General features: G+C 44.2%; 1 protein-coding gene across 3 annotated transcripts in view; it reads right to left on the bottom strand.

The window, feature by feature from the left end:
* Positions 1 to 887: 887 nt before the first annotated feature.
* The window catches only part of LOC137299885 (thyroid hormone receptor alpha), a 256341-nt gene continuing 234509 nt past the window's right edge, over positions 888 to 22719 (bottom strand). For all 3 annotated transcript variants that reach the window (XM_067968857.1, XM_067968858.1, XM_067968859.1), the window contains 4 exons: positions 22138 to 22343; positions 16264 to 16410; positions 13718 to 13976; positions 888 to 12729 (listed from right to left, as the gene is read on the bottom strand). In XM_067968857.1, coding sequence (XP_067824958.1) covers positions 12479 to 12729; positions 13718 to 13976; positions 16264 to 16410; positions 22138 to 22343 — 863 coding nt within the window. In that variant the 3' untranslated portion in view covers positions 888 to 12478. The remainder of the gene's footprint in view (positions 12730 to 13717; positions 13977 to 16263; positions 16411 to 22137; positions 22344 to 22719) is intronic.

The following is a 22719-nucleotide window of genomic DNA, read 5'->3' as shown; positions in this document are numbered from 1 at the left end:
CATGACACAAAATCAAAAGGATTCAATGAAAAACCAATATGAACGATCGTCACTCCCACTCAGGCCCACATACCATTGGACGCCTATTCTCTGTGAGCTGGCACTGAGTGGAGGGATAAAAATCCGAAGGAACGTTGTTCTCAAGACTGCCATAGGAACTTAGGAATTACTAGATTAAAAAAAGACCAAGATCCATCTAGTTCTCCTTCTGCCATCCTGGTAGTCACATGATAGAACAATAATGTTGTTGTTGACTAATTGTGGCAAATAAATCTCTATCATTAGTCGATAACAGACCCAGATACGAGGAAGTGGTGGAAAGCTTTGGGAACCGTAGGTCAACAGATTATTTGACACATCACACCTGCCCCTATTTTGTCCTCACCTGATGTCAATTTACTAGAGCACGAGTGCCAGCCGTGATTCTCACCTCCGAGTCAGATGGTTGAGCGTTCAAATCCCACTCCAGAGACTTGAGTACAAAATCTAGGCCGACACTTCCAGTGCCGTACTGAGCTGTCAGAGGTGCTGTCTTTCAGAGGAAATGTTAAACAGAGACCTGTCTGCCCTCTCAGGTGGACGTAAAAGATCCAATGGCACTATTTCGAAGAAGAGCAGCGGAGTTATCTCCAGTGTCCTGGCCAATATTTATCCCTCAACCAACGTCACTAAAACTGATAATCTGGTTGTTTATTTCATTGCTGTTTGTGGGATCTTGCTGTGCGCAAATTGGCTGCCGCATTTCCTACATTACAACAATGACTACGCTTCAAAGGTACTTAATTGGCTGTAAAGCACTTTGGGACGTCCTAACGCCATATAAACGGAAGTTTCTTTTTTTTTTTGAGTGCATCGCACATAATGAATTAAGTCACAGGAAAAAGACATTTCTGTCACATGTTTATTACATAAATATATATATAGTAAAATAGATCAGCAACAATTAACCATAAAAATATCTTCCTTTAAAATCCTAGCCATAAACAAAGATTTAATCTCACGTTACACACACTCAGTGATTGTCAATAACTTCAGTGATGTTTCCCAGCCAAAGCTATCTGACACACAAAAACAATCTTAATTGTGGGAACCCGTTCTAGGCAGGCCTCTCCTCCCAGCAGTTTCATTGCCTTATTTACATCACAGTGAAGGAAAAGAACACAGACTCATTTCACGAGCAATAATTACAGAAGAACAACATTCAGGACAGGGCCTGTGATAAGCAAGTAGCACATTATAAATCGGTCAGCATCCGCAGATAAGAAGCCTGAAAAATGGTACGGTTTGTTTGGCCGAGATCTGTTCCGAAAAAAAATTCTTATGAACAGAACCAAAAAGTGGCCCCGGGTCCTTACGTGGGAGATACACTGCCCAGTTTCCAAAAAAAATGAAACTGGATATTGTACACCCTTTAAAGGGAGCTGTGCTGGGCCTACTGTGGTGGGTTAGGTATGAGAAGGACCGGTTTTCCCACAGCAGAGGCCCGAGATGGTTTTTTGAGAATCCCTATCAATATTAAAGTGAAATGATGTACAAAGCTCTACCTAAACTACAACATTAGTTGCTCACTAACTTGCACCACACATGTAGACTGTGCATCAGTGCGCTCTCTCTACCAGACGTGACCTCACACAAAGAGTCAACAGCATGCCCACAATTTGTTTGGATCAGTTCTCTGTCCGCACTTACACAAACCTTGGGAGTGTTGGTTTATTGTGAAATAAAGCAGATTGTAATGTTAGGAAGTTACTCACATTTCCCCCCCCCCCTTCACAGATTCAGGTTTCATACTTTCCTGTATCACTCTATATTGAAGTTAACTGTATTTGTTGGCTACATATCACTTCCTCAAGGGACACTAATCCAACTGCATCTTTTTAGTTCTGGGCTCTGCAAATCCAGTTCAAAAGGAGAACCAACAGCTGACATAGGTTCAGAATAATCTTCTTTCACCCCCGGGAGAAGCCTGAATTTATAACCAAAAAATGGAGTGAAGTTCACCCTTTTCTCAATGAGGGGAACTGATGGCCAGCTATGTCTGAAACAATGTCCTGGAGAAGGAATCCACAGTTAAATCTAAAAAGGCATCTCTATCCAGTGGAGAAACTGCTTGCCAGCAGAGTCTCTAAGCATTGCCCTTTCACCTGTGCGAGCAGCCAAAATTTAAATCTAGCAAAAAAAAAGATGATGCTTTCCTTTAACAAACAACCCGTGTGTGAGCTATATCCCCAAGCCACATGAATGACTAAGTTTTCATGGCAACAATCTACTAAGGGAGGAAAAAGTGACAACATCTGTTTCCCGCATCACAGTTACCCCTCCATTGGGAATGGTGGAAATATGAAGTCTTAGATGGGAACAATAAATTATAAAGAGCCATATAATTGTTGTTGGAGATAGACAAAAGGCACCATTTATTCCCTGACTGACAAATGCTAATCCAAGAGGTCAGATGATTTTCATAGTCAGTATTTCCAGAACGATCACTCCCACAGTTACTCCTTTTTTTTTTAAAAAGAAAAAAGTTTCTTACAGGTTCATCAAATGTTACTGAAATAATTCTAACAGCAAAGTACCTTATTGTCTTCTCCAGCTGGTCCCCAGGAGTCTGCAGACAACTAAGATGAGCCAGTTTCACTGAGGTTAATAAAATGATCAGGCCCAAACAGCTAATTGTTTTTTCTGTTCTTCACATCTAATGGCATGCTGGGCGGTTTCTTTCGCCGTTGCTCCAAGATACAACTTGTGGAAATACAGAACAAGTCAAGCTGCTTTCTCCAGAGACATGGCCATAGCTATGACATCACTTCCTGTCCTGACCCAATGTTTACCAAAACTGACATTCAGTTTAAAACAAAATTTCTACAAAATAAAAACAATAGAATCACTCTCACTCTTTGGTTATGCTTTTGCCACAGTTTAAGCATGTCTGGCTTCTGAAGTGATGTGATGTCATGTCATCTACTGAACATACGAGGTCACTTCCTGTTCTCATCTCGGGGTCATTGACCTCAGTTTGTTGTCATCTTCACCTAAGACAAACATCCCCTTCTCTTCAAATCTACAAAGTGCAAGCCACCCTCTCCCAATTCGTCTTTACTGCCACCTTTCACCGTTGTGCTTCCTCTGGGGAGTCTGTGCTGCTGACATCCCCGTCGCTGGTGAACAGCTGACAGAAAATATGCTTCTTCAGGATACCAGTCCCCCGTTCCCCCCCACTCAGTGAATAAAGCAAGTGAGTCATATGCTCTTATCACCCAGTCTGTACAACAGCCATCACAAGATCTTTGTCACACTTTATAACAAAGCTTTGGACCATACACAGTTGGATAGGTGGGAAACTTTTGCCAGTTACAATTTAAGTGCTTCAGAAGTGTGGAAAAAAAACCTTTTACAGGTGGTCTTGACAGTTTACATTCATTAACACTGGTGAACTCCCATTGAATGGAAGTTAAATATTGGGTGCTCTGTCATGTGGATTGGTTCCCTTCCACAAACCAAGGCTATTAACCCTTTATTTGTGAAAAGAAGAAATTAGAGAGTAAATTTCCACCTTTCGCACTCGTAGTGCAGAGATTTGCACACTAGGAATGTGTGCTGAGAGTTCAGACACACCCGATTCATGCGCCCCATAATTTTTCATCCATTGAAATTAATGGATTAAAAGCATGAGGATTGCAAATCAGGAGTGTGCCTGAATTCCTGACGCACAAAGCTAGACCCTCCCCCTAGCACCAGGAAGGCTAAAGGAAAAAATTCACCCTCACAGCCCAAGCAACTAGAAATAATTACTGACGCTAATGCAAACCCTGCACAGGGCAGTGATGTAAACCTACAGGTTACTGTTTGTGATATTAGTGCACTGGTGCTTAAAGCATTTGTGTGACATTCACTATTTTAACGGTGTCATACTAAAGATGTGAAGTGCTTACACACCAATATCACAACCAGTAATTTCTAGGTTATACTCTTATGCTGGTAATTAATAAATTACTTCAAGGATTTTCTTGTAAATGATCTTGCTTTGTTATATAATAGCCTTGAACTGCAGTATCAAAAGAGGCATATACACACGCATATAGCTTATATAGGTTGCATATACTGGATGGTGTTCACTCACTACACAAAGGGTATTCTCTCCCTGTCACATTGCTTGAGAGACATGCTGCTAAATAACAAGGTTGTATGGAGAAGGTGCATTGCGTTGTAATATCAACATTTTTGCCCCAGTCTGCAACAGAGTTATTTGCTTTCCTGACGACTACTTTTGTGCTACCTCTGTAATTTGGGCCTGTAACAACATAAATATCCACATTACGTACAATAAACCTACACACAAAATGTAATCAAATGGCCTTGGTTCCTGTCCTGTGTCTGCCTGGCCCTTGGAGCTCATGTACTGCAGTTGGGATAAGTTTTCTTTTGAGCAGGCATTAAAGATGGAAAGCCATCAGATAGGGTAGCAGAAGGCGGAGTGCGGGGGATTGGGGGGGGAACAGGGGTAAGAACTGACATTGCGTCTCGGCCTGTTATGCGAACCTCAAAGAGCTCTGACGATGGTTAAATCTCGGGTTCACACTCCTGACGGCCCCTGTTGGCAGGAGAGATTCATGCTGCTTCAGTTCTCCCCATCCCAGGTTCCGGGAGGCACGTGTGAGATAATTAACTTCCCTCAGGCTGGCACGTGGAAGAGTCTCCCACGGCTGGGGGGGGGGGGGGGGGGAAGGGGGGAGAGGGGGGGGGGGAAGGGGGGGGGGAAGGGGAGAGGAGGGGGAAACCAGGCAGGATTTTGTCAGCTCGTTGGAAATTGGATCAGGACCGGGTGAGCCTTGTGGCGATGCCCCCCGTGGTTGAATAGCACGCCACTACTCACGTTCTAGGCTCACACACGAGGAATGAGGGGCCGACATCGCCTCTGAAACTGTACGGAAGCAAGGCCTTTGCAAAAGGAAGGGAGAAAAATTGGGAAATAAAATACATGCGGCAGTTTTGTTCTCTAACAGTATGGATAAACTAAAGGAGTGGATCTGAGTTGCCTTTTGTTTTTAATCTTTTCCCACCAGAAGGTTTCCATTGTTTCAGTGGATTTTATTGAAGTTTCTTCATTGCTCTAAGTGGGCTACGTGAAAACAATGGCTCCTTATGGCTGGAGGAAAATCAGAGTCGACATTAGTGGCCCAGTACTTAACCCGTTCGCATGACATCCCTCCGTCCGCTTGTTCAACTGACCGATTTAAATAAACAGGCCGACACATCCGTTGGAAGGTTGCACAGAAAGATGCCACATGAGTGTGCTCAGTATTCATTTTCTAATACGGCAGTAGCAACTTCTATCTTATCATCTCTTTTTAAAAAAAAGTGACCACATCAAATCCAAATCTAAATCCAAATCCAAATCCATTCGGCATCATGGTGATTAGCGACAAGGTAATAATTCACAGCCAATAAACCACTGCCCCCAAGCTCTACCTGTGGTGTAAAGACGGTTTCAGAAATGTATCATTTAAATAAACCGAACTTTGTTCTTTTTTCTCATAGTTCGCAAGAGCAAAGGCCTACACTTTGTGGGGCCTGTGACCTCTCCCTTCCCCCAAACCAATTTAATTATCTTACTGCATTCAGGCTCCATAAGAACACCATAACCTGCGGATTGTACGCCATCCCCTCCCCCATGTGTTTTCGTACATCGTTTAAAGATGACTGAAACTCTAGTCAATTTTCCTTTGAGCCCCGTTGCCATCACGACCGACAATTTCTCAGAGCAAATGACACTGCAGGTGAGCTGGGCTCTTCTCCCACCTATTCCAGCGACGCGATACGAATTCTGTTCTTTGTTTGTCAACATGTAAACACAGTCTGCGATACGTGCGGGAGAAATTATGAAGCGACTTGAGGAGAATTTTTGCAGCCTTTCATATTATTGCACAGCTAATAGAGCAGCTCAGTACCAGGCCTGCGACAGGACCTTTATTCCCTTCGAGCCTTCTGTGGTGAGATTTACAAAGCTTAGAATCCCACGGGTCTCCATTCGGATGAGGTCCAGGGTCAGTCAGAGAGTACCATGGAATCTGCAAGATATCACTGCAGTCTGGGCTTGGCACCTGGTCCACTTTTGGACCCAACACTTCAGTTTTTAAGCGGGCTTTTTCCAAAATATAAACTGCACACCAATCTTTAAAATTTAGGTAATTTCCACCCACACCCCCGCCCCAATTATTACGTCTCTCTGTAGGTTTTCAATGAATTCTCATCAACGATTGAGCAAATTTGAGCCTTCCTCCCAACCCCCTCCTGTTCAGATTTGGACTTGGCCAAAGGTAGCAACCTTACTGGAATAACTGATAGTGTAGAAAGTGTACAAAATAATTCAGCACAGGGGGAGGGGGGGAGGAATTGCCAACTTTGCTAATTTTAGCTTAAAAGTTGGGAGCACAAAATCAGATCCCATTTTCTACACGTGCCCACTTTCTCACTAAATTTACTGAAGTTGAGAACTTCACCTCCAAGGTGGCAGTGAGAAACCCGCAACCTGGATTGGACGTCTCCAACAGAATTATTTTGCAGTGTCTCGCTGCTCCTAAAACAGCGCTGAGATAAGTAAAAACCAATTACACATAAAAACACTATTTCTGGTTTCTGAAAGAACTCACTGAACACACCCCGTCGCTTTATGCCAAGTCAGAAATCTAGTTGGTACGTTGTAGTAGAGGGTTAGGCCTTGGTGAGAAAGTTGGGCCTCAGAACAGCTGCCCATTTGGTCTGCAGATGTTTTTATTCTAGAAAAAAAAAAGTCCTAGAAAGGAGTTCAAAAATTATCCAGGGTGCAGATCTCACCACAAGAAGCTTTGAAGAAGCACAGCCCTGTCTTAGGCCGAGGTAACGAAGGGACGTCAAAGTTCTATAGGAAACAGATCCGTTCTGGGCAGTGCTAAAGCAAAAATTCAGAATAGTTAACAACGACCTAACAATCCACATCTCAACTGGTAGAAGCAAACAATTGGAAAACACAAAAAAACAGACTCTTATATAATGTAGAGGATGAGGACCAATAATTAACTTAAGAGCTGCAATGAAGCTTTGGGTCATCAACCATAATTTGTAATCAATGTGGCATTGCCCTGTTCAATTATCACCATTTTCTCTCAGCCAAACTAGACTTTAATGGCACGAATTTTATAAAGGCAGTGAGAGCTATCTCAATATATTTTGGCGATCTATTCTAACTCGGGCAAGTGATAGGTGGTGGTGCCACGATGTTCCTTTTGCAGGACAACGTTTTGCGGTCAGTCTCTCTACCTGCAGTCACTTCCATTTTAATCAGGAGTGCGTTTTGAAAGGCCTGCCCAACAGCGAGAGAAGTTTCCAGCTGGTGTAGCAAGTGCTCTGCTTACCAGCACTATTTAAAATTAGAGTCTGAATGAAGTGCGGCTCTTGGCGACTGTAAGGGCAGCTGTTACCCTACCTGCTGGAATCTTCATTCACTGTCAGGAGATGCAGGACACTGGCACTTTAAAATCACACTGCTGATTAAAACTAAAACGCTGGTGAGAGGAGAAACTAATGGTCAAAAATAGTATTCCCCAATTGCTAATTTTTTACCGCAATAAATCACTTGCCCTTATTAGACATCCTTTCAAATTTCCTCCCAGTCTTCAGCAGTGTTGAAGACCAGTTTTTTCAGGATACTCCGAGATACGATCTTGGATTTTCATCAGCTGTTGAAGAATTATGTGTTGCTAAAGATACAAGATAGTGCACCAAAACGGCTTGAAGGAAGGAAAATCACTGCAAACATAGATTTACACATACGAAGACATTTCCTTGCCATTTTATATATAATCTAAAGGCCATTCTATTGCATGCTGCACATCTACATTAACCAGAAGCTTGCATATCTGATAAAGAAGGGATTGAGCTGTTGTTGCCTTTTGTATTATGTTCCAGAAGACTTTTACGAGTCATTTAAAACCAGGGCAGTGTTGGGCTTTGTGTTGTCAGTGAAAGTATCCTTACATTGGAAATGTGATTTCAGTTTTACATGGTGCTGTTATACAGGTTAGGCTTGTGCATTAATGACCGTTCATTAACTGGGATTTTTTTTTCCTTTCTTAGGAAGGATACTCTAAACATGTAAGATTTGTAACAGGCTGGAGGAATAGAGTTTTAGGGCTGGCAGTGTATAGATCTTTAATAATGGGCGTACAGGGGAGAAAAGGCCATAAAAAACAAATGAGATTTTGGGCTTTATATAACGCAAGGAAGTGATATTAAATTTATACAAGAGATTGGTTAGGTTACAGGAGGGGTTTTGTGTACAGTTATGGGCTCTCCATTATGGGAAGGATATTAGAGTTAAGGAAAGGGTACAAGAGCAATTCATTAGAATGATACCAGGAATGAGAGGTCCTAGTTATGAAAGATCAGAAAAATTGGTGCTTTTTCACTGGAAGAGAGAAGGTTACAGTGTGAGCTAATAGAGGGTTCCAAAATTAAGAAAAGTTGTGAGAGGGTAAACACTGAAAGATTGGTTTCTGGTTGGTGCAATGGGCCTAGACTCAGGATTATCACTAGCAAAAAGGGGAGAGATAGAAGAATTTATTTCAAACATAGGGTTAGTAGAACACTTTACCACAAGTGGCTATTGAAGCTGAGACTGAAACACCGTTTAAAAGGGATAAGTATTTGAAAAAGGAAGAATATAAAAGGATGTGGGGAAATTGCAGCAGATAACTGTGGTTGCGGCCACTGTCTGATTAGGCCTCTGTGAAGCGCCTTGGGACGCTTTTCTACATTAAAAGTGCTTTATAAATGCAAGTTGTTGTTGTTGAAGAGCTGGTCCTGGTAATTAGGATCGGCCGAGCAAAAGATGCCGGAGCCAGAAGAAAGTAGAGACCGCGATAAAAAGATGACACAACAAAAACTGGTCCTAAAGGGAAATCTCCAAAGGTGGGATTTGAGTGGCAGCAGGGCAGTGGGGAAGCAGATACCACTCGTGGTGGAAGAGCCCAGGAACAGCTGCTGGAAGGCAAATTCCAATAGCCTTTCAGCACCAAATCTAACCAGAACTGTATGGAGAAAATAAAGCCTGAATTCTGGAAATTAAAACAGAAAATGCTGGCAATACAGAGTGGGCTAGTCAGCATCGGAAAGAGAAAGAGTTAATGATTCAACCCTGACTCTCCATCAGAACTGAGCATACGGTGAAGGATCTCTGTCTGAAGTCTTAAACCTGATTTTCCTCTTTCAGGTGCAAACTGACCTACAAGATTCGATATTGGTGTAGATTTTACAAATCACGTACAATAGAATAGTGCAAATCCCCATCACACAAAGCCCTGCACTGGGAATGCTAGTTCATTAAATCTACCTCAATGGACTAAAATATGAAGTTAACTTTGTAGATGCTACAAATATTGTAGAGCTTTGTACAATTTCCCATTGCCGGTTTAGAATTTTAATGATTAAAATAGTTACAGTAAATATTTTTTTTTATAGATGTTCTATGTACAAGAACAGTTCTGTATATTTTAAAAGGTAAAAAGGCCATTCAGCTCGCAAAGGGTTAAAATTAACCTGTACAAATATTTCACTTTAAAAGTGCTAGCTGCATCGGACTTAATTACCTTCACGAAAACCAAACATTTACAAAATGCTATTATGATTAACATGGTGAATTCTTAGGACTCGAGTCCAAAGGTTGTGGGTATGAGGGCCATAGCTCATGATCTAAGCTGACACTCAGTGCCGTAGTGAGGGAGTGTTGCATTGTCAAAGGTGGCGTTGTTTTGATAAAAATGTCAAATGGAAGCCCCATCTACCTGTTCAAGGGGACATCAAAGATCCCACAGTACAATACGAAGAAGAGGAGAGCGTTCTCCTGGTGGCCTGGCCAACGTTCCTCCCTCAAATCAACACCACCAATAACAGGTTCACCTCATTGCTTTTTGTGGGGTCTTATTGTGGGCAAAATGGCTGCCACATTTGCTTCGAAAACAGCAGTCACATCAAAGTAATTCACTGCATGTGACGTGCTCAGAGGTGTGATAAGGTGCTATACAAATGCAAATCTTTCTCTTTTACACTAGGGGCATCTTCACATTGTAAAAAAAAACATGGTTTCAGTTTTCAAAACCTCGTTACAGCTCCAAATGAAATATTTATCTATAATATATATTTTTAAAAGTTATATTTAGTTTGTACCTGAGTAGATCCTTCACTTCACTTTCAAATCTCAATGTTAACCCTTGAGTGGCCTTATATTGTCATTAGTTAGCAGCAGTGTTACCGGAGGGCACTGGTCGAGCATTCGAGCTCTTTGGTAATGTGCGGTTTTACATGTAGTGATAAAGTGTATCATGAAAGTAAGTCCCTGGTTTAAATATTTCATTAATGAGTATTCAAGTAGAATGTGAATATTGAAGAAAATGTTATTTATAATAATGTAGCACAAGGTGGCTTTTGTGATTGTCTGGGGATTGTACCGGAGTTCTCTACACAGCAAACTCTGAGCATGGGAGTGAGCCTGTCGCTTAGAGCCCGTGATTCTTAAACACAGAACTGAAACAGCCAGCGTTGCTGAGCTGTCTTCATGGTGTGTATCATTGAGCCTTGGGGGAGCTACACATAAAAAGTCTAAATCCACGCTCCAATTGATTTACAATTATCCCAAGTTGCTGGCGCTAACACATCCTGTGTGTTCTGATTTAGGAGTTATCCACCAGTGAGGAAACAGTGTTAAAACAGCTCTTACCAAACCCCCCCCCCCCCACCCAGGGCCCACAAAATTCAAACAAGACAAACCAGCAAATAAGAAATATAAGGTGCCTGGGTTGGAGGTCTGCAGATTGGACATCTCTGCACGATATCCTTTAACATTAGGGTATGAACTGGAGAGGAGGGTATCCTCCTGCTGCTAGGTATCAAATAGCCTTTGGCAAACTTTACCGAACAGTCACAGAACTGGGAACTGCATCCTCTAACTGGTGGATGCAAAGCACCCTTTCTTTCGGGACAGATATAGAACAGGGAATATTAATTTCTAAGAAATGATGACTGATGCAAATTGCACACCCCATTGCACCTGGCTTTCCAGTTTCAGTTCTGTGTATTTGTAAATCACTGACTAACATCTAAACATGAGGCCATTTATCACACACAAGAACTTTTCAAACTTCAAAGGTCTCTTGTACTTAACACTGTTTTGTTTTTTGCTGACCACCAGAGGCAAGTGGGACAACTGAACAGGGGTTACTTTAACATTATACGTTCAAAAGACGTCCTTTGTAGTTTGTTAAAGAACTTGAATGTGGGAATTTTCTGTAGTTTATATGGCTGTGTCTTTCAAGAAGAGAAGAAATGTAAACGGAATGAGTGTGGTAAAAACAATGTCACCTGGATTATAGCCACTAAAGGGTTAACTGATGGGCTACCAAGGAAACCACTCAGGCTCAGGATGCAGGAACTAAACTCCCCTTCCCCTTCCCTGGCAGGCACATATTAAACCCAAGCAACACATTTTTTGTGTTTGTCAGGCTTTACTAACTGATACATTTTACTCCAATGTTCGTGGGCAGCTTATTCCCCCGTCGTTCCTGAGCCTGGGAATCTTGTGCCACTTTTCTGTTTCCCCCCCTCCCTTTCTGTGCGGTTCTTTTTTGACCGCACGCCTTGTCAAAACACAAATGGTGGGTTTCGCTCTCCACGGGTGAGCTCGGTGCTGTTAAGAGGCTTCACCTGACCAAAGGAGGCCTCAGCACTGATGGAACCAGGAGGATCGCAGATGTAGCAAGAAGGAAGGCGAATTTGCACGGAGCTGCCTTTTTTTTTGCCCTCCCGCTGAAAATGGCTCTGGATTACAGATGGGCACGCTAGCTTCCAGCTCTTGTGTGCAGGCGAACAGATTCTGTCGTGCTTGCCAAACTTACTATAAGTCTGCCATAAACACCTCTCTGCAGCTTTTTAATCCCCCTCCTGTTCCTTCTCGTGTTGAAGTTCCTCCCATGTGTCACTAGAGGTAAGGCAGAATATGCCTTGATTTTCTTTCTCTCTTCTTTCTCTCTCTCAACTGTTGAAAGTAAAAAAGAAATGTGACATCGGTGATGATATGAGGCTCTTTTCCACGCACAGCGGTGATCAAAAGTGGAACGATACTTCCGCTGAATGATAAACCACTGAACACGTTGCACTGAGTTGAACTTGTGAGAAATGAAGATGGGACCGTGGGCCATTTCGTTTTGGAGTTGGCTGTTTTTATAATCAGCTGTAAAGCAGCAACGCACAGCTAGTCAGCGCGACCTTCCTTTGCAAGACAGAGCACAAGGATCAAGGGGCACCTTACTATGACTTACAAAATATTTGCAACTGGTACCCGCATTAATGGAATGGTTCTTTGAGTTTCGGCCAAGTCTAGATAGACAAAATGATCCACAATGGACATAAAGCCGGTGATTTTTGTTTGTTGCCCGGTTTTCATTCAGGCCTACACTTCCTGGTCCTCAAACACCTCCAGGAATAAGGGAGGGAAGAGTTCTGTGGGACATTCAACCTTCATGTGGAGGAAACGGCTGGCATGGCATGCTCCGATCATCCGTAGGTCTGTAACTTTCATCAGCAGCTTTGGCCAGAAGTGTGGAATGTTGTGTTTGCGATAGTTTATGTAGTGTTCAAACGCTAGGAGGTAGGACTCTTGGCACGTTTCGATTTTGTCTATAGAAGTCAGTCCCGTTCGATCTGTAAAGAATAACAAGAGTTTGTCATTCGTGGTTTTCCAAACCTTTAATTATTTTTTTCCATTTAAAAAAAAAACAACAATTTGCAAAAATGCCAGGCTACAATAAAGAAAAGAAAGAACTTGCATTGATATAGCGCCTTTCATGACCGCAGGACATCCCAAAGCGCTTTACAGCCAATGAAGTACTTTTTGAAGTGTAGTCACTGTTGTAATGTAGGAAATAATAGTTCTGAAGAAATGTTTAACCCATGGACTAAAATCCATTTGTTTTAAATTTACTCCCCACCCTTTTTTCCCCTCTTTTTTCTGGAGATTTACTTTCACTGAGCCTCCTTCAACATTGAGTTCTACAAGGAGTGCAGGATGAGTGGGCTTACTTTGGTCTGATAACGCTTCTGTGAAGCGACTCGAGTCCTTTTCCTATGTTAAAGGCGCCAGATAAAAGCAAGTAGTTGTTGTCCTCTCCTAATTTTTTTTTTTGGCATGGGTTATGTCCCGTTCTCTCCCCTGGATTTGCCTTGATGTCCCCAACCCCACCCTGTAATCAAGGCCCAGCTCTTTATACTTGTTTGCGCCTCTAATGCAAGCCATCGGTTCATCTCTGAATTCAATGTCAATGGGATTCTGTGTGTGAAAGCAGCTGTGGCCATTATGAAGCAAGTTAACCTCCTCCAACACTCTGCGGTTAGATGGCCAACTACCAGGCTACATCTTACTTCACCTGTTCAGCCACCTGGACAGGCCATAAACATGATTTTCACAGTGAAGCCCAGAAGCCACATAGGAACAGGAGTAGACCATTCAGCCTCTCGAGCCTGAAGTCGCAAATGCGCAATCTCGTACTGGGGTCGCTGTTGCCCTGTCACCCTTTGACCCTAACAACCTAAATAAGGTGGATTACAGAGCAGTAAGAGACCAGTAGAACTGCTTCAAATAAAAGAAAAGGGGCCTTGTAGAATGACAGTGCTTAATGCTGAGGACCTTTACCTGAGGACATCAATAAAACTGCCTGGAGTAGGGCCACCTCTGTGTCATCCAAATTGAAGGCCGCTAAAGATTTGCCCAGCTCAAATATGGCATCGGAGACCACTCCAAGCCCTCCGTTTTTCAGTTGTTCTCTCTTGACGGCCATCTCTCCATTTAGTGTCAGCGTCTCGCTCTCTGCATCATAACGAACAGCAGCTCTCAAAGACATTATCTCCATGCAGCAGCCCTTCAAAAGAATGATCTGGTCTTCACAAGGCAGCTGAAAGTGGGCAAGACGGAACACAGCAAAATAAAGCAGAAAGTTGCTTATTCCGCAAGAAATTAGTAACAGAACCTATTTTCTGTTTTGAAAGACTGGGGGACGATTTCCTTGGTCATTAAATTAGGGCCATCTATAAGAATGAGTTTATGATCTCACTAACACATGGTCACCATGGCAACCCTGTCCCCACTGTTTATCTTACTTCTCTTTTTCCACTGGCCTTTACTTCTTTAGAAATGTAAAATTGTCCTCCCCTCCCTCCCCCCAGATTTTTCTCCCCCTCTTTCCCTGAAGGCACTGCCTCATACTGGGGCACAGGGTGCCTTCTGGTCCAAGTAGCCATTCTTCACGTCATGCCTAGACGGTAAGTATCACCAGGCTAATTGACCATGGGGGGCAGCACAGTTAAGCTTGGTCCTGCCCTCACCTGCCAGCCATGCATGTTCACTTTCTATCAGGGTCAAAGGAAAATTGGGGAGAAATTTGGTCCAGGTGAATTTGGTGACTGCGGGTGTCTATTCCTCTGGTCACTATAGCGAGCAACAAAGTCAGTGTCAATATAAAACAAAAACTGTTCCAATTTCTCATTCATTGAAGTGACCGAGGAATATTTACCTGCTAATTACCAATTGCATCACTCGTCACACCGCTGCCTGGACCTCTATAAACAAATCTGGTAGAGTATCTTGCGAGGCCCTTCATCAGATAACCTGTCAAAGGGTGCACACTTTCTGTCACGTATCTCCATTCCTCCCCTATAGGAGAGGCAATCAAACAGGGCAAGGAAATAATTCAAAACCAGAGATCGCAAGTGATGAATAGGCAAGTACAAAGATAGAAAAAAAAAATCACTGTGGATTGAAAAATGTGCTGGTGTAAAATTTCTTCAAAAAGGTTTCCTTTGACATTTTTAATAAAATAAAAGACGCCTCTCAAGCTTTGGCCCAGCCGGAAGAGGCAAGTGACGACCGACACCATAATCCCAACAAATTAATAGTGCTGTCATTGTACATGCTGCGTTGAACCATGGCAGGAAGGCTAAGCAGCCCTGGAGTGCCATTCCTCACCTCCTCATGCCCAGGTCAAGAGGGGCATTAGCAGAAGCCTCAACAGGCCGCCTGCCTGCTGCGTATGGGCCTCTGGTAAAGCTTTTGTTGTGTTATTACCTTCCTCGACGGGAACTATTTCACTTAGATGTATTATTTTAATAGCAATTATTTATTTAGCAGGGATGTTGTTGCTCGGGATTCCAATTCTGATTGGACGTATTCCTGGAGGTGTCATCACATAACCTCCGGTCTCCAACCGCCCCGCCCCCACACCCCGCCATTGGTCGCCCAACATGCGCCCCCCCCCGCTTCCCAGCCAATTGGAAAGCGAATAGACTCTTCATTACCCGATTGGATGATTCTTGACTGTCAATCAAACAGCCTTTTCTTTCCCCCCATGTCTGATATTTTTATAACCAATAAACAAAAGTGTTCAAAGAAAATGAAAAAAAAAATCACAGTTTTTAATGCCCCTTATGATTTTTCTCCCAAGTGTTGCTCGCAGCAGTGCCCTGGAGATTATTCTATAATTCCTGGAGAATCCAGGGCAATCCTGGAGGGTTGGCAACCATAGCCGCTGCAGCACCAGAAGAGACGATAAGGGACCTTAACGGTGCAGAAACTCCCATTTGGTTGGAAGGAAGGCTCCCGAGACTGAGGCCTTCAGCAGGTAGATCTGTGGGTCCGACCGGAGGGAGGGGAGACCACTATTATGCCCTCTCCCTTCCATTGAGGAAACTCTGAGTCTTGACCACCACTTCCCGCGGCTTACTGCCATCCTGCACATGGTGGGCCCAGGAAGCGGTCGTAACTGGGACGGGGGGGGCGGAAAAATAGGAAAATCCGCTGGGGCCTCAGGCTTTGCCCCCTCCCCTCTGCCATTTGTGTGCGTCGGGCAGGGAATCGGTGACCAGCGGTGATGGTAAGGGGCGGTGGGGGGGGCAATCCCAGTCAGGGCAGTGAGGTGGCATGAGGTCTCACCGCCCAACTTTCCCAACATTCTCTGATGCGATCCTGATGGGAATCTGGGCTGAAATTAAAATGATTTTTATAAATTCAAGCACTTAGCAATGCTGAGCGCTAGATATCACGAGATTCGATCCGTAGTGTGTTCTCAAAATAATTTTTAAGACCGAAAATCGCGAAACAGTCGGAGTGCCGCTCCCCACCCCGATCATTAATGAGTTTAAAAGAAGGCAATGCAAAGATTAGCAAGTTTTCAATAATAAAAATACCTCAGAGAACATTGGCAGTTTTTTGGCAAAATCCACAACTCTGGTAATGGCAGGGGTGATAATCCTGGTGAACTGACTGAAAGCTTCAAGGTCCACTTTGTCTCCTTCTGGTGTCGTGACCATTGGAGATTGGCCAATGTCTTCTGGCTGTAGGCAGAGATTGTGATCAATGAGAGGCACTCTGGAAATTAAACTGGAGAACAGCATAATGGGAGTTAAGGTTACTGGGAGACTGAGGCTGACATTATCAAGGATTCTGTACCAGTAAACACGGTCATTAAACCTAAGAGAGCCAAAGGAAAAACCTGCAAAGGCTGGGAATCTTTGTAAAAGGGTCTCCCGCCCGAAACATTAACTCAGACGCTGAAAGATCTGCCGTGTATTTGCAGCGTTTTCTGTCATTAACCTAAGTGTGCTTCAGCATCAAGTGCACATATTCATTCTGCTTCCTTGTACTCTGTACCTATTCAGTTATCTCCCTGGCACTGTGTACCTATTCAGTTATCTCCCTGGCACTGTGTACCTATTCAGTTATCTCCCTGGCACTGTGTACCTATTCAGTTATCTCCCTGGCACTGTGTACCTATTCAGTTATCTCCCTGGCACTGTGTACCTATTCAGTTATCTCCCTGGCACTGTGTACCTATTCAGTTATCTCCCTGGCACTGTGTACCTATTCTGTCAGCTCTCTCGTACTCTGTACCAATTCGCCCTGCTCCCTCGTATTGTCAGGCTCAGTTACTGTTCCAAAATACTTTGCCTGATGAGGCCATCCACGTTCTAAAGATATTCAATAAATCGACAGGAGAAAAGAAGCCTCAGTGAGATGTCTGAGTTTAATGGTAACTCTTTGTAATCGCGGAACCCTATCTTTGAAAAGAGCACTGTCTCTCATTTGTCACACTGCTTGTCTGGCATCCTGTCCTGGATGAGCAAAAATTTCCTTCAACTAGATATTGGGATGACCGAAGCCATTGTCTTTTGTCCCCGCCACAAACTCTGTTCCCTAGCCATCGACTCTATCCCTCTCCCTGGCCACTGTCTGAGGCTGAACCAGACCGTTCATAACTGTGGCGTTCTATTCGACCCTGAGATGAGCTTCCAAGCACCTATTCATCACCGTCTACTTCCACCTCTGTAACATCGCTCGTCTCCGCCCCTGCCTCAGCTCATCTGCTGCTGAAACCCTTATCCATGCCTTTGTTACCTCCAGACTGGACTATTCCAATGCTCTCCTGGCTGGTCTCCCATCTTCCACCATCCATAAACTTGAGCTCATCTAAAACTCTGCTGCCCCTATCCTAACTTGTACCAAGTCCAGTTCTCCCATCACTCCTGTGCTTGCTGACCTACACTGGTTCCCGGTCCGGGAATGCATCGATTTTAAAATTCTCATCCTTGTTTTCAAACCCTTCCATGGCCTCGCCCCTCCCTATCTCTGTAACCTCCGCCAACCCTACAACCCTCTGCGTTCCTCCAATTCTTGCCTCTTGCACATCCCCGATTTTCATCGCTCCACCATTGACGGCCTAAGCTCTGGAATTCCCTTCCTAGACCTCTCCGCCTTTCTCTCCTCCTTTAAGGCGCTCCTTAAAACCTACCTCTTTGACCAAGCTTTTGGTCAGCCGTCCTAATACCTCCTTACGTGGCTCGGTGTCAAATTTTGTTTGATAACGCTCCTGTGAAGCGCCTTGGGACGTTTTGCTACATTAGAGGCACTGTATAAATGCAAGTTGTTGTTGTTATTACATCATTGCCTTGGGGGAGCAGTTCTGCGATGTGAGAAAACTGAGTTGAACATAGTTGGAAGTGATAACATCTTGCAAACGCTTTGTGTGTGTGCTGATGTAAATTTGACTCTCTCACTCTGTCAGATTCAATATGACCGCCAAGCCAACTCTCCCAAAGATGTCATTGGAATTCACCAAACAAAGAGGTTTTTTAAAAATTCAACGGAAGTAGATAAAAAATACTCAATCAAGATTTTTCTTCCAAAACATTTCTGCCCAAAGAGCAAAGAAACACACTCAAGGACATTTCTTGCTGATGAAGTCTCGTAAATTGGTGCAACAGTACATGAGGGAGAAAGGAATAGAAGGATACGCAGATAAGGGTGATATGAAGTAGGGTGGAAGGAGGCTCCTGTGGAGCACAAACACCTGCAGAGACCAGTTGGGAAGAATGGCCTGTTTCTGAGCTGTAAATTCAACAACAACAAAAACAACTTGCATTTATATAGAGCCTTTAACCTGGTAAAACATCCCAAGGCGCTTCACAGGAGTGTTACCAAACAATATTTGACACCGAGCCACATAAGCAGATATTAGGGCAGGTGACCAAAAGCTTGGTCAAAGAGGTACGTTTTAAGGAGCATCTTAAAGAAGAAGAGAGAGGTAGAGAGGCGGAGAGGTTTAGGGAGCTTAGGACCTAGGCAGCTGAAGGCACGGCCGCCAATGGTGGAGCGATTAAAATTGGGGATGTGCAAGAGGGCAGAATTGGAGGAGTGCAGAGATCTTGGAGGTTTGTAGGGCTGGCAGAGGTTACAGAGATAGGGAGGGGGCGAGGCCGTGGAGGGAAGTGAAAACAAGGATGAGAATTTTAAAATCGAGGCGTTGCCGGACCGGGAACCAATGTAGGTCAGCGAGCAAAGGGATGATGGGTGAACGGGACTTGGTGCGAGTTAGGATACGGGCAGCAGAATTTTGGATGAGCTCAAGTTTATAGGAAGATGGGAGGCCGGCCAGAAGCGCATTGTAATTCTATGTAAAACAGCTGTCTGTCCCCATTTCCTCTTCATTGCACCTGGGAACTGAGCATTCCCCAGACACAGTGAAGAGGACAATCTACTCTATTGGGTGATTTCCGTCTGGGCTGGATTTTAATACGGGGCCGAGAGATGAAATGACCAACCAATTCCCTCAGAACATAATTAATCAAAAGGAAATCAGTCTTTGCCAGTGAAAAAAGATTTATGCTGTAATTCTAGCAGCAGTCAGCTTTTCTGGGATGTTCATTCAGTACTTTTATTTATTACAATCCTTATCTGTTTGAAATCTGAAATAACATGGAGATTGAGTAGGGGCTATCGGATTACTAGATCATGATATGTGAAGAGTGGATCAAGGTTGGCAGAAGTCTGTAGTCTTTGGTCTATGGAATAGAAGGGAATCTTTGATATACAATTACCTTCTAGGTTGTCAATTTGAGCAGTTTTTTCCTGATTTGGTTCTTTGTCTGAGGTCTCTGAATATACGGATATAAGAAATAGGAGCAGGTGCAGGCCGTACGGCCCCTCGAGCCTGCTCCGCCACGCAATCAGATCATGGGTGATCTTCGACCTCAACTCCGCTTTCCCGCCCGATTCCCATTTCTCTTGATTCCCCTCTGTATCCGCACCCTCTGCATAAATTCACTACAAAATCTGGATTTTTTACATCAGTAGAAATTTATATCCTTAAATCAGAGGAATTTCTGCACGTTGTGACTTTGAGAGCACAATGGAACTTTTGAGTCAGGAGACAACATTGTAGAAACCAGTGGAAATCAAAATACAGGCTGGAGGCCCACCTCCCTATGCATGGCCCACTTGTGCTTGTGGGCCTCAGTTCATTGCCTTCCAGCTCTGGGTTCTTGGTGGAGACGGGATATGAGTGTGAGGGAGTGAGAAAGTGAGAGGTAAAGAGGCTGATTTCCGTGCACTGGTGTAAGTCAGGTCAAAATGGTTAACAACTGATGCAAATGTTGCCAGAATGATAAAGTAGTAATTTTTATGGGTCTGTCATTTGCACATTTCGTCACAGCTATAAGCGCAGATTTGGACAGGTACAGGGAGGCCAAATGGTGGGTGTGGGTAGTTGTGTGCAGGTGAAATTTAAAGGGATACCGACAATTAAAGAGACCTGGCAGACTAGGGGGGCATAAATTCTTACAGCCTTGGGAAAAGCTCAAAGAGCATCTCGATGCCACGGACAGACCGTAACAAGGTTGAAGTGGGTCAGAGTTAAGAAACGACTGGTAAAAATGGAGGGAAAGAGAACCCAAGGTGTAGGCACGAATCTGCAGGCAAGGGGCAGAGCAGCCCAGCGTCTGACCACCGTCTGATGGCTGGTTTAGTGGAGGTGGTGCTGCATGAGGTGATTGTGAAGAGCTTGGCTCTTCTTGTTACTCTACAGCCCTATCTCCATAAGTCACCATTGAAGCATGGCTGGAAGGAGGTGGAGGCCGGCTTGAGATGACAGATGACTGATACTGCTGGTGGCTGTGCTACTCCTGTGGTGAATGTTAGTAGCAGTTTCCTTACAGTAGATGGCACAGTTCTGCACTTGGATTGCAGGTCGACCTCTCTCTCCTCCTTTAAGACGCTCCTTAAAACCTACCTCTTTGACCAAGCTTTTGGTCACCTGTCCTAATATCTCCTGCTGTGCCTTGGGACGTTTTACTAGGTTAGAGGTGTTATATAAATGCAAGTTGTTGTTGTTGACCCAGATCCTGTGAAGACACTTTCCCGCAGGTGTCGCGAGGTAACGCCAGCAAATAATGGTTGGTGACATATTGGCAGGTGTGCGCAATCGGATTTTGTTGGTTGGTAATCACTCTCACAGGTCATGTTTCATCCAGTACCATGTAAAGGAATGACATCTGTGATTGGGAAGCCTTTGAACAACCATCCAGCATAACAGTTTAAGTCAGCTGTGGCTCAGTGGGTAGCACTCTTACCTCTCAGTCAGAAAGTTGTAGGTTCAAGTCCCACTCCAGGAACTTGTGCACATAATCTAGGCTGGCATTCCAATGCAGGACTGAGGGAGTGCTGGATGAGATGTTAAACCGAGGCCCCGTCTGCCCTCTCAGGTGGATGTAAAAAGATCCCATGGCACTATTCGAAGAAGAGCAGAGGCGTTCTCCCTGGTGTCCTGGCCAACGTTTATCCCTCAACCAACACCTCTAAAACAAATTATCTAGTCATTATCACATTGCTGTTTGTGGGACCTTGGCTGTGTACAAATTGGCTGCTGTGTTTCCAACATTACAACAGTGACTGTACTTCAATGGCTGTAAAGCACTTTGGGACATCCATGAGGTCATGAAAGGTGCTATATAATTGCAAGTCTTTCTTTCTAAAGAATGACATGTGATTGAGAAGTCTTTGAAGAACCATCTCAGCATAATGGTTAAGTCAGGCCCTCATGTGTATCTATGCTGTCATGCCTGCAATTGCAACCTAGCTTGAGAGTTGGAGCCTCCATCAAGATAAGTATAAGTACCAGTGTCCACAGAAGGGTAGGTGATAATTTCACCAGGTGGGCACTGAACATATCCGATGCAGCGAGAACTGTCTGCAATCCCTATGCTGATCTTTGATTACCCTCTCCAAAAACCTCACCTACATGGATATTCTGATTGGGGAAGCACTAATGGAGCCGGAAGGAAAGAAATATAGGCAGCGGAGAAATTCCCACTACAGCTAATGAAAGCCTAAGTGGCAGCAGGAAAAAACAAAATTAAAATAATCGATGTTGAAATGGCCTTAAAACTGTTCACTTAATCCTCTTACTTTGCCCTTCACGTGAACTTTTGCACTTGATTCCTTAGCAGCCCCAGGTGTCCATTGAGTATGGGCGGCTTTGGAAATAGTGCCGTACAGGCAATTTTGTCCTCGAGCTGTGCTCTCCAGGCCCTGCACCTGGGGCTACTTGACTGCCTGGGCACAGCGAATACAGGAAAATCGGGAGAGGAGGAGGAGCTCACTGCTATAATGGAGCCCACCCCATTTTTCATGTATTCGCTGGGCCCAGGAAATCTAAGACGCCCGAGAATAAGACAAGGAAAGCAGCACTGTTCTTAACATTGGTGCAATTATGGATATTAAGCATTTACCAGAAATTTCCGTTTCTGCTTCCAGTGGCTACCCTGCGCGTTGGTCATCATATGCGCTTCCGTAACAACCCTGATTAGTTCCCATTCCTCGGTGGTGGGCTCGGGCCTGTTCTGCATGTTCTTCACCACATCCTCTCTCCGTCGCTTCTCTCTGTTCTCTTCGATCAGCTTCCTCTTCGCGATGCGCTTGCTGTCGTCCAACACCACTAGTTAGGAAGGAAAAACCAACTCACAGTCAGTCCCTCTCGACAGCCACCCGGCATATCCAGGGAGCCCAGTGCAGGCCCACATCGACAATGATACAAGGAGAAACACCAAAACATTTTAATAACCAATAATAAAGCAGAGCTCCCCAATGGCTCCACAGCAGCTATTCTGAGATGTAGCTCAATCCCTGATCTGTGCTGAGTTACCTGATGTCAGCCAAGCATGAATTGGGTAGTTACGACTGGCCTTAGCAGCAGTAGTGTTATCACCGTTAAATTTGAGAACCCTAGGTCTTGGTTACAGGAGTCTATAGGGTGAATTGTGTGATGCGGTGCTCCCAGCATGGAGCCTCTCTGGTTGGGAGCACGGGTCGCA

The sequence above is a fragment of the Heptranchias perlo genome, chromosome 30 (genome assembly GCF_035084215.1).
Source record: "Heptranchias perlo isolate sHepPer1 chromosome 30, sHepPer1.hap1, whole genome shotgun sequence".
Taxonomy (NCBI): domain Eukaryota; kingdom Metazoa; phylum Chordata; class Chondrichthyes; order Hexanchiformes; family Hexanchidae; genus Heptranchias; species Heptranchias perlo.
This window is presented reverse-complemented; position numbering and strand designations above follow the sequence as displayed.